This window comes from Gossypium raimondii, chromosome 7 (assembly GCF_025698545.1).
Source record: "Gossypium raimondii isolate GPD5lz chromosome 7, ASM2569854v1, whole genome shotgun sequence".
Lineage (NCBI taxonomy): Eukaryota > Viridiplantae > Streptophyta > Magnoliopsida > Malvales > Malvaceae > Gossypium > Gossypium raimondii.
This window is the reverse complement of record NC_068571.1, coordinates 52072930-52086202: the sequence shown is the minus strand read 5'-3', so window position 1 is coordinate 52086202 and position 13273 is coordinate 52072930. Positions and strand designations below refer to the sequence as shown.

Genomic DNA, 13273 nt, shown 5'->3' with positions numbered 1-13273 from the left:
TATCGAAAAAGAAAGTTATTTGGATTTTGATTCGCAAATTCATGACGTTTAAAGCTATTTCATCAACAATGATTTTAACAGTCTAGGGATTGAATGGTTCGGTGACTATTTTGTAACCTTTTAAAGTTAAATAACTAAAACATAGATTTACTAATAGTTTAATAACCTCAAGCGCAATTTACCCTTTTTTTTACTTAATAATTCAGAGTACTTGGGGTTCCTTCATACATGCAAACATCAACCCCCAATATACGGTGTTACGTATAAATAGTTTAAACAGCTTCCCTATATAAATACCCCATATATCACCAGAAAATGACGTCCACCCCCAATTATAATAATAAGAAGAAACCCAGTACTCAAAGAGAGAGCGACTGTGTGTCTGTGTAAAAATATGGGGAGGAGGCCTTGCTGTGCCAAAGAAGGGCTTAACAAAGGAGCATGGACTGCAAATGAAGACCAAATCCTCAAAAACTACATCACCATCCATGGTGAAGGCAAATGGAGAGACCTTCCTCAAAAAGCTGGTATAGTCCTGCTAAATTTCACTCAAAATATACTGATTATTCTGTTTGAGCTGAGTAAGATCCTAAACTGGACAAAGCTCGTCTAGTATTGTTTTTCTGTCTATAATATACCAACTCGAAACTTCGATAGAATAGCATTGACCCAAGCTTTTGTATGATTTTTGAGTTTAATTTGTAACTTGATATATATATAGGGTTGAAGAGATGTGGGAAGAGTTGCCGGCTCCGGTGGCTGAATTATTTGAGGCCGGACATTAAGAGAGGGAACATCTCTATTGAAGAAGAAGAGCTCATTATTAGACTACACAAGCTCCTTGGTAACAGGTAAACTTCACTAATCTTTTCTCTTTTGGTCAAATTTGGGTTTCAGTGCCTCTACTATGCTCTAACTTGAGATTTAATCTTTGTACCTCAATTTAGTATAATGCGGTTGATTTAATCTTAGTACTTTAATTTGGTATAATATGGCTAAAAAGTTTATGTGAATTTTTCTTAAAAACTTCTTTTTCAATTAATTATGCTACTTGAATTTTTTAGGCATATCTTTCACTTTGTTTTACTGTCAATATTCGAGGCCGTTTCCAACGTTCTAACTCTCTTCTTAAAAACACACCTTTCACCTCATCATGCTACTTAGATTTTTGTGTTTTGGGAAGCATGTTTTAAGGAAAAATATGTTAAAATAATTTGAGTGATTAAAATTATAATTCAACCTTTCATCTATTGCTTTTAAGATTAATGAAATCAACATTAACATATTGTTAAAGTGTACGAAGATATTGATGATCTGTAATTATTGTTGGCTAATTAGTACATTTAAGAAACCTTATAAAGATCCTTTTCATGAGCCTTTGATGTCAAATTTCTCAATTATTGTTGTTTTAATGGCTAAACCACAATTTTCTACATCATAACCAAGACTAGCTGTGGTTAAAATGAAGAAAAAACAAAGGGAAAGCCTGACCCACCAAAAACCCCATCTTGTGACTTTGAACCACGTTAATTTGCTACAGATTGGAATCCTGATTAAATACTTAATTAGAATTAGTTTAAAATTTGACTCATAGTTTAGGGACTTCTAGTGAAATTAACCCATGAGTATCTTTCCAAAAATCCTTTTGACAGCTATTCCGTGAACTTTTTCTATTAGAATGACAGTGATAGTAATAGTTAACTCTTTTCTAGACTTCAAAACGTGAACTTTAAGGATTAATTAAAAATTCAACCAATAATTCAGGGACTTCTGGTGAACTAACCCATTCAACAAATAAAGCCAAAAAGCTAAAAATATTTGTGTTTTCTTTTTAGGTGGTCTCTGATTGCTGGAAGATTACCGGGGCGAACAGACAATGAAATAAAGAACTATTGGAACACAAATTTGAGCAAAAGGATGGAAGGCCAAAAAAGGAATATTTCTCCAAATACCCCCCAAGTTTCTTCTCACAATGTGATTTGGACCAAAGCAGTGAAGTGCACCAAGGCCGTCAATGTTGATACTTTAGACCCCAAATCCGAAACTCTAGTCAACAGTCCTAGTGAGACCCCTTCTTCTTCAGCCATCAATGAGGATAATGCTAACAACAATTCCATGGATTTCTTAGTCGATTTCGATATCGATGAACTTCTCGCATTCGAATACAACCCGATCCCGGAGTTGTATCGAACTCAAAACCGCGGTGACAAAATGGGCAATAATGTGGCGGACAACGGGGAGTACAGTCATGGTACCGAGTTTTGTCAGGCATGTGAACACTTGGATCTTCGAGGTCTAGAATCTTATTTGAATCTTGAAGATGAATGGATCAACTAATTAGTAATCCAAAGTTCGTAATTTGTTGTGATAAGATTTGACTGTTAGGTTTGTTAGTGTTTGAATCATATTGTATCCTATAAATATCCATGAGAAATAGCAATAAAATATGGGTCCATTTTTGTAATTTCACTTTATATTTAAAACTTAATAATTAAAGCTAAGTTAGATTATTTTTACGGAAAAATACTAATGATTGGATTTAGTCAAGAAATTAAATCTCAAATTTTACCAAAATATAAGTATCAAATCTTATATCCGGTTGAAAACATGATAAGACCCGTTTAAAGAATGGGTTAGGTCTCGGGTGCCCGACCCGGATTTGCTATAAAAAAGTTTTGTTGTTTTGCTGTTGTTTTCCCACTTTTTACCACTATTTTGCTATCATTTAACTATATATTATGTTGTTACTATTTTGTTGTTAATGTTTGGATATTGTATAACACTTATTTTATTGTTAACTTTGCTATTATTTTAGAAGTATTTGTTTGTTAAGTTACACTTATTTTAGTATTATGTAAGTAAAAAATTAATTTGTTGGGAAACATTTATTTTAATATTTTTAGTATATTTGGTGTATTATATTTTAAAAATTTATATAAAATTATAGGTTAAATTCTAAATTTGTCTCTAAATTTCAAAAGTTTTAACTAACCTTCAAACTAACAATATCATTTTAAATAGGTTCTTCCACCAGTCATTCTGTTAACTTTTTCTTAACAGTATGTATCATCGTTTAATTGCATCTTTTATCGACTAGATATTCTGGATCGAATTAGCCTGTTAAACTGATTGATTTAAAATTAGAGGTCGTAGGCATATAAATCAAAATTAAAATAAATTATTGAAAACTGCCCAAAAAAGGATTTTTATGTTTTTTAATATCTATTTTTCTTAAATCTTCTAATTTTTAATATTTTTAAAAATTAATTATTATCATTTTCATTATAAATAATCACATCAATAAATTGAATCGATTAAATAAAGAAATTAAAAATTCAACAAAATGCGACTCTTAACATCAATTCAAATTATTTTTTATAAATAAATTATCGCATTAAAAATTGAATCATTAAATTAAAATTAGAAATTCAACCAAAATACTCTTAATATAATTCAAAAAAGAAATAGAAAATATCAGTCTGTCCAAAATTAGAATATCAAATCCATTAATTATGGTTTTTCTAACCCTAAACTTTTTGAAAAAATTGAATCATTTGAACATGATGCCAAACTAGGGTTTACTAATAATGTAGAATAAACCTGTCCCAAAACCTACGCATGAATGAATAGTATCATTCTGCCTCAAATATCATGTTTAGTCACCTATGCTACCCCCACTACTCTTTTCTCTTGGCATTTAGTGGCGTAGAATAGTTGGATTGTTTTTTTTTTTAAATCATATTAACTTAAAAGGCTTTTGTCGAAGTCGAGATACAAAATTAACTCGATTCTAGAATGATACTGATTCGTTGAGGGATCCATCAGCTCTAAACAAACAATATTTCGAAGACTTTTCTTAAATGGAGCACTTGCCCTCCTCTCAACGGTCTGTATATAATATCACTCTACTTGTATGGACAAATTCATAAAATTTTTAAGGGGTAGAATTGAATTACGAATTTTCGAGAGGTTAAAATATATTTTTATTATGTATTAATTTGTGAATTTTTAAAGGATTAAACTTTTTTTTTCATTTTGAGGGTCGAAATATAATTTTACTATATATATACATGCATATTTATTAAAGTATAATTTTACTATATATATACATTCATATTTATTATTTATGAAATCATTGAATGACAATTGTTCCATTTGTGGGGGTCAGGGCCTTGCCTCCCACTATATTCGCCGCTCTCTTCCTGTTGTTAGTGTTCTTCAAACTCACATGAATGCCTTCAGAGGCGAAGTAAAATAATAATAACAATAATAATAATAAATAATAGAGGTGGAAATTGAATTATAAAATTTTATAAATTTTAAACTTTTAAAAGGATTAAATTATAATTTTATTAATTTTGAAGAGATAAAATAAATGTTTATCATGTATTAACTTATAACATTACAACTTTGAGAAGAACTAAAATATAAAATTTTCCATTTTTAAGGGTAGGGCGCAAGGCCCTTTTAATTATTGAGAATCGAGATGGAATTATACTAATTTCATAAAAATTTAAAGTCCTAAATGAGAAATCTACCATTTTGGGTGGACCAAGTTTACCTTATTTTTGTTCTACACTGTCTTTTCTAAATAAAAAGATAACATAAAATATTGAAGATGCTGAAATCCGAAGTCATATTGAATTTTTTTGTTAAAAATAAGTGCGTATGAATCATGTGAATTGAAATAAAACTTGACTATTTTAAATTTTTATGTTTTTTGTTTAAAATAATTATATAAATTAAGTGAACAAATTTAGATAATTCGGGCAGATTGAGTCTTAGTTTAATTGACACGAGCACTATTAATACAAGAATACGTGAGTTTGAATGTGTTAAAACGTATTGCACTCCTGTTTATGAGTTGGGAAGGAACTATAAGTAATTTTCGGAATTAAAAGATATAGGTGGGAAAAAGAAAAACTCATTTAAAGCTTTAGAAAATATGTAGGGATGGATTTGGTAGTCAGCCAACCTCCCCAAACTTAATTACATGTCATTTCAGTGCATATAATAATTGAACCCAAGTCAATAGTAATACCTGAACTCTAGACTAATTGAGTTGATTAAGTGTAAATTGTTGTTCTAAATTTGTGAATTCATGTAATATTATTTATTTTAAAAATTAGAGATTATGAGCGGGGGTGAGGTCAGAAAATTTTTTTATTTTAATAGTCTATATCTTTATAAATTTTAAAGGATTAAATTAAATTTTTATAATTTTAGGGGTTAAAATATAAATTTATCTTTATTAATTTTAAATTTTAAATTTTTATTTAAACCTTTACATCTGCTCTCGTAAAAAAAATAAAAAAGATATATCATCGTAACTTTTCACCCAATTAAGATATTATTGACAAAAAGAAATAATTGTTTAAACCCGTACGTGAGTTGTTACATTTTGTTGACTTGTCAAATGATGAGTCACGTCAACAAGTCTTCAAAAAACTTAATAGAAGTAATAAAATCACCAAAAATCAAGATATTGGTTTGTCAAATTTTAGTTTATATGTGATTTTTAAAATAATATTGTATATTTTATAATTTCAATAACTAATTGTTTCAAAATAAATTCTCAATTATTTGATGCTTTTCTTTATATGAATAACGAATATTATTTCTCAATATAATTTTTCACATTTGACTTGCTTGGATTCGTAGGAGTTTACACGTTCCCGATCTCTTCTGAAATGAAAAGTTAGTAACAATAAAATTGTATTTTGGCTCTCAATATGATAAAAATTTGATTTAATTCTTTAAAAATTATGAAATATAGGTTATTAAAACGGTGAAATTATATTTTTACTATTATAAAAATATATAATTTAGTTTCGTCTCCCAATAAATTTCCTGGCTTCACCCCTGCTTGGATTCATATTGGATATGAGTATGTATATAAGATTTTAAAATCAGTTGCTTCTTTTAATATTTTCTTAGAGTCGGTTGTAAATTCGAAAGGGAGGATGCGCAATGGTTGAGAAATTTACGGGTTCCAAAGGTAGAGGTTGAAATTGATTGTTTAAGGGTGAGTTTGGATGGGCGGTGCGTTTACCTGCGGTTAGTGTAAAAACAGCGGTGGCGGTGAGATTAGATACTGTAGCGATACTGTAGCGTAAGACAAAAAGTAAGTTAAGCGCACCGCACCCAATCGCCCATCCAAACCCACCCTAAGTATTGTCAAGTTTCTTTCAAATAGTGATCATATAGCATCTAGCGTAAGACATTTGATTTAGATATTAAGTGTGAGTTTATCGTTATTTTTGAAAAGTGCAGTGAATAATATTTTTAAAAATGCTGTAAAAATAGTTATTTCAAAAAATTGAGTTTAAACTTTAAGTGTTTTAGTATTTTGCTAAAAATATTATTGAGAAATAAAATGTTCCATTTTAGACATGATGTTGTAAAAAAACATTTAAATGATGCTTAAATTTGTTAATATTATAATAAAAATAATTTATTGTAACTCGTTATTAATATTTTGATATATAAAATATAAATTTAAAATATTTTTTAAGAAAATAATGTTAGTTGTTTGTAAAATTTAATTTCAATATATAAACTATGTTATAAATATTAAAATATGATCATTAGTGGAACGTGCAATGATTGAAAAACTATGGATTCTAAAGGTAGAGGTTGAAATTGATTGTTATTAGGTTTCTTTCAAGTAGCGATCACATAGCATCTAGTGTAAGACACTTGATTTAGATATTAAATGCGAGTTTTTTGCTATTTTTGAAAAGTGCAATGAAAAATATTGTAAAAATAGTTAGATTTAAAAGTTTGGTATTGTTGCTAAAAGATATTTTGAGAAATAAAATAAAAAAACAATTAAATGATGTTTAAATTTGTTAATATTATCATATTTTAATTAAAATAATTTATTAATATTTTGATATATAAAATAGAAATTTAAAATATTTTTAAGCAAATAATGTTAGTTGTTTGTAAATTTTAATTTGAATATATAAAGTATATTTTAAATATTAAAATAATATCATTATATAAATATTATATAAAAATATATTGAGCTATAAATAAGGGTTAAACATGTCATTAGAGTCTACTAGATGGACTTTGATGAGTGAATTTATTAGGAGGCATGTTCTTTATATTAAAATTTTGAATAATGCCTTTAAAGTTCTAAATCAATGATTCTATGAGGTGTGAGTCATATTGTTTGTGAGGGCCACATTGATTCACAAATAAAGCAAGAATCTATATATATATATATATATATATATATATATATATATATATATATATATATATATATATAATGTTAGTGACATTACTATTGTTTTAATATACAGGAAGATATTATACGTACAAAATTTTCCATATATATTTTTAAAAAATATACAATGACATTAATACTAATTAAATTAACACTCAAACAATTGTGATGTTACCATTTAATGGGTACTTTTCAATTGGTCATTTGTCTTATTGGGCATTTTGTAATCGTAATCGGATGGGATGGAAGTTAGAGATGATTATGGGTTGGGTTATTCGGCTCGGTTCGGCCCGAAAAATAGGAGGGTTCGGGTAAAAATATAAGCTCGAAATATGGGTTTAGGCAAAAAAATGAGACCCGTTTAGAAAACAGGCCCGGCCTTAGGTAAGACTTTTTGGGCCTGGGCTCGGCTCGAATTATATATTAAAAATTTTTATTTTTATTTTTAATCAAATATTCTTTTTATTAAATATATTTTTTTGGACTTTTAATCCGAATTATATATTAAATATATATAATTTTATTTTTAATCAAATATGGGTCGGGCCGGGTCAGGCCTGAGCTTAGCAATTTTCTTTCGGACCTGGCTTGAACAAATTTTTAGGCCTATATTTCGAGTCGGGCCGGGCCCGAACTTAAAAAACAGGCCTAAAATTTTGTGTGGGCTCGGCCTGACCCATGATCACCTCTAGATGGAAGTGGTTAGGGTTTGTCATAAAAAAATTTTAAACCATAGAGAGAATAAATAATTACTTTTTTTAGAGAAAATTAACAACTAATTAGCCATAAATAAGGGTATTTGAAGGTTATTCAATATTAAATGGAATTATTGAAGGGATTGAGTTAATCATTTGAATTTAAATTTTAAATAAAAATTTTTATAATTCAGAACAATGTTAAATTTAGTATTTAATACGATATTTTGACACGTTGCAATTGGCTTTGTCAAAATTTAAGTACTATATTTTTTGAGTGATTGCAAGCACTTAATAGATAAAAAATTAGCCCTAGATGTTTCGAAGTGGCGAGCAAAAATCGGCAAAAGAATCAAGCATTCACCAACCTAGAGAGGATGACAACAAAATCACGATTACATGCATAAGCAATACTTAAAAACGTACTACAATAGCAGACAATAACTTCTAAAACTAAAGACTTATTAAACAATTGAAAATCAAACAATATATATAAAATTTAAGACAACATAGGTCCAAAATTTAACACTTATTTTTCTGAAATACTCTCAAAATAGAAACCTAGAAAAGCCACCTACTTTCAAGAAAAAACTACTGGCTACCGATGGATTTTTGTAACAGCCCAATTTTTAGTGGTATCGGAAACAATGATTTTGGATCACTAAATCCAACAAGTAAGCTTAAAAATTTAATAAATTAATAATTATGGGTCAAGTGCGAATTTAGAAAAAAATTTGAATTAGTGAATTTTGTGATTTAAAAATAGTTTAATAAGTAAATCGGGTCTAAAATGAGGTATCGAGACCTCGAATCCATAAGCCAACCCATAAATATTTTTATAAATACTTATGGAGTGCCATTGAGTTAGTATTAAAGTTTCATCAGAAAATTTTAACATTTTGGCCGTCAATTAATTAAAAATGACTAAATTGAAAAGATGCAAAACTTGCTAAAGTGATTAAATAGCCTAACAAATAAATAAGGAAGGACTAAAAGATAAAATGGACCAATTTAAGTGGCCGAGGCTGCATACTGTTTAAAAATCAAAGATTTTTATGTATTTAAGGACAAAATTGGAATTACAATAAAGTTTATGTGGCCAAATTTTATTTTAAGGATTTCAAGACCATTTCTTCTTGAACTTTCGGCGGCATACCAGTTCGTATGATTTTTATTATTTGGTGATGAAATTGAGATGTTAATGGATGTTTAAAGGTGTTTTATTAAAGAATTTTGGATGAAAATATGTTTTAGGGATTAAATTGAAAAGTATTGACTTTGTGGAAAAATTCTGAAATTTTAAGAAATCCATGGGAAGTTATTCATATGTATGAGAATGATTAGGCTTGGATCAAGGGTTAAATTGAAATAATTTCATTTTCAAGCCTAGGGATGAAATTGTCATGTGTTAAAAGTTTATGGTCAAAATGGTAATCAATAAATTGCACTAAAACAGTTTTGGGCAGCTGCAGTGTGCCAATTTTGAAAAATCACCAAAAATCGTGGGAATCGAATTAGAAGATGAGTAAAATATGAAATTAAATCTTATTGAGTATAGTTTCTCATAGAAGAAACGGTGTAAGCAATGAAATTGTAAACCATGAGATATAATAAATTTTGTGAGACAAAATCAGAATAATTTCGGAAACCCCTGTTCTAAATTTGAAAAATCATTAAAAATTGTAAAAAAGTAATTATGGGTTAAACTTTATATTTTTAGAATCCTGAACGAGTCTATTTTCATGAGAAATAAATGAGAATACCATCCGCATTTTGTACAATGAGATAATCAATTTTTAGTGAAGAGAGGTTAGAACTGTCGAGCAGTGCAACAAGGGAAACTTTAAACAATAAAATGTACTTATTGGCTAAGTCAAAAATTTTGAAATTTTTACGGTAAGAAGATATATGAATCTAATTTTAGGGAAAATTAACGGATTTTAATTTGGAGCTTCGTAGCTCCGGAATAAAATGATTTAGTGACTCTGACTCAAATGGGCAGTTTTAAATTTACATATAAGTGAGTAATGAAATTATGTATAATGTTATTAAGCGTGTTATATACATTAAGGATGTGGAATGGAGAGGAGGAGGATGATAATAAAATATATGAATGAATTGTGTATAAATGTTTATATGCCCGATTATAATCGGTAAATATTAAATTGAATGGTAAATACGTACTGGTATTGAAAGAATTATTGTTGTATTGAAAAGCAATTGATCAAATGTTTAAGAAATTTAGTCATGGTATATATGGATGTATTTTGGTTGTGGATTGATCATGATGATAGAGGTTAGGTATATTTGGTCTATTAAGTGACATAATTGAGAAGTATGATAGATGGGTCATTCTATGTGGGAGATGATGGTATAATTTGGCTTGGTTAATTAAGTTAAAAGGATGATTACATCATTGAGGTTACATTGATTAATTCGGTTTATGTGATGGAAATGTCAAGTACGTTTGTCTTTGATGCGTGATGATTATGTAATGCCATGAGAATTTGTTTATTGGTGGGGTTTAAAATGTATCTATATTTTGTTATATAACTTGTTTTATAATTTATTTGACAAATGATAAAAATTACCTCGGTTACTATGTGAGGTGAATTATGATTTGGGTAGCACATCTATATTATGCAATAATAGATAAAATATATTTATGTCATGGGTGAATGGTTAAACACTTGGGCTAGTATAAGATGTATATTTAGTAAAGTTAGTTGGTAATGAAATAACGGGTTTTGGTTTAACATCGAATAAAGAAAATTTGTACTATTTTTGTGGCTAATATTGATAGTTGTATGGGAGATGAATGGATAATGTATATGTGACACTTAGCTTATGAGATATTGAGTAATTGATATATTACAATAGTTAAATAGGAAAATGTGACGACATAAGAATATGTAATGATACAGATCAATTCAGGTACTCGTGATGAATTCAACAAGTAAGGGGAAATTTATAAATTCATACGATGAGGAAGTGAAAGATTGTGAGTATATTGGGCCACATAAACCCTAATTAGCGACTCAAAAATAACAATTTGAAAGTTTTAGTTTAGATGAAATTTTACAACTCGGTTTAATATGGTTAAAAGTGTATGTGTTCTGGTAATACCTCGTACCCTATTCCAGCATTGAATACGGGTAAGGGGTGTTACAGTTTTAGGGAATGATTGGCACTGTTATCTGTCCATCACAACTTATGAAGACAACAAAGATACCCACAAAATAGATTTACAAATTGAAAAGAGAGAAGATACGTGAAGTGAATGAGAGGGAGAAAAAAATAAATGGTTGGTGAGAGGGAGAAAAAGGCTGGCACTGTTGCTGGGCAAAACAAAGGATAAGAAACAAACAACTTGGAGAAATAAAAAGAAAAGTTTTTAGGGTTTTTTGATGAAACAAATATTTATTAGTGAGAAGAATTTTTATGATCATCAGCCTTTCAAAAAGAGCCGAATTGGTATTTTCTTTTAACGAAAATATTGACTAAAACATTAAAATTTTAAATATGACAACTCACGCGTATTTATGTTAATTTTAAATATTTTTATATTTATTTTAATATTTTATAATTTTCAAATTATTTGTTGATATGACATATAAAAAATAATGTTATATCAGCATGGAGTATATATGAATTACCATGCCAACATCTTTAAAAAAACTAATGTTTTAACCAGAATTTTCATTAAAAATTGACTCTGTTTCAAATACTAATGACTAAATTTAATTGATTAAAATATAAATATCGAGGACTAAATTTGATATTTTACCTTTTAATCCAAATCAATCAATTAAACAATAAATTGGAGTCAATCAGTTGGGACAAACCAAACTAAATCTAGAAGGGAAAAGAAAATACAAAAGATTTAAATTACAACCCAAACCCAACTGTGATCGAATCTAATCAACAATCATCTAATTAATCCAACTGGTCCTTCACATGCATGCATCCTTTGGCAATTTATAGTAAAAAAGAGAAGTGCACTAAATTTCCTTTAATATTACAAAGAAAAATAATGATTGTACTAATTTCATTTAATTCCTTTCTCAAAAGAAAGCAATAGGGATTTGTACTTAAATTATTCCTTTTTGCAAGAGGCGTGTACTTTATTACATCCATGGCCATGTTATTGGATTTTTCTTATTTTAGTATTCGTATTTAATATTGAAGTTTAATTAGAGAAAATTTTTAAAATAATCACTTTTTTACGGTACAAAAGTAGATAAACATGATGTCGGGTAAAATCGGGATAAAGTTTTTTTTTGGCTTAATGATAAATTTAGCCACTAACATTTACATGTTTTGTCAAAACGACCATCGTTGTATTTTTAAGTCTTTTTTTGGCCATCAACCATTATTCCTTTTTTTAAATTATTTTTTTAATAGATTTGTTGAAAGTACCGTTAAAAATTTTAACGGGATGATGTGGAATTTTATATGTATAATATTTAGGCAACCCAATAAAATAATTATATGTAAAAATAATAAAATAAATAATTCATGAAATTAAAAATAACTCTTAATTTAAAGAAAATAAACGTAATTATCTAAGAAAAGGTTTCAAAATGAATGCACACATTCAATATTTTCAAGATAGATTACATCTCGTTAAAAATATTCCACATATGAAATTCTACATCATCCGTTAACTTTTTAACGGTATTTTCATCAAATCTGTTTAAAAAAAAGCAATTTGAAAAAAGAATAAAAGTTTATGGCCAAAAAGACTCCAAAATACAATTAGAGCCATTTTGACAAAACATGTAATTGTTAGTGGCCAAATTTGTCATTAAACCTTTTTTTGGGTTAAAATATGGTGTACATCTCTATATTTTCAATAAATTTGAAATTTAGTACATGTATTTTTATTTTCTTTACTCTTGAAATTAAAATTTAAGTTCAATTATTAATGTTGTTAAACTTTTGTTAAATTTAAGTTCATTACAATGTTATTTTTTAATTACAAAGCTACCAAGTGAATGTTTATTTTATTTTAAAATATCATACCCGACAAATTTAACAAAAAAGAAGTTAGTAATGTTAACAATTAGACTTTCATTTTGAAACCAGAAAAATGGGGAGACTAAATACCTGGAAATAAAAGTATAAGGATTAAATTCTAAATTTATAAAGAGTACATGGACATATGGTATATTTTAACCAATTTTTTTCTATCCATAGAAGAGTCAACTTGCATAGGAACCATCGCCACGTTGACTGGGTCCCCGACAGCAGCGCCGATCCCTCCAGCGACTTTCCATGAGAGGGGCATGTTATTCTGATAAAATCAGAATACTGCAATATTATAGCAATGGGAACGAAA

At 28.2% G+C, this 13273-nt stretch overlaps 1 protein-coding gene across 1 annotated transcript; it reads left to right on the top strand.

Annotated features, from left to right (window-relative positions):
- The first annotated feature begins 316 nt into the window (after window positions 1-316).
- On the top strand, window positions 317-2464 carry LOC105795416 (transcription factor MYB1). The gene is made up of 3 exons (XM_012625066.2): window positions 317-527; window positions 722-851; window positions 1836-2464. Exons 1-3 carry the CDS (start codon window positions 395-397, stop codon window positions 2335-2337), a joined length of 765 nt encoding a protein of 254 aa, XP_012480520.1. The 5' UTR covers window positions 317-394; the 3' UTR covers window positions 2338-2464.
- Window positions 2465-13273: the final 10809 nt, after the last annotated feature.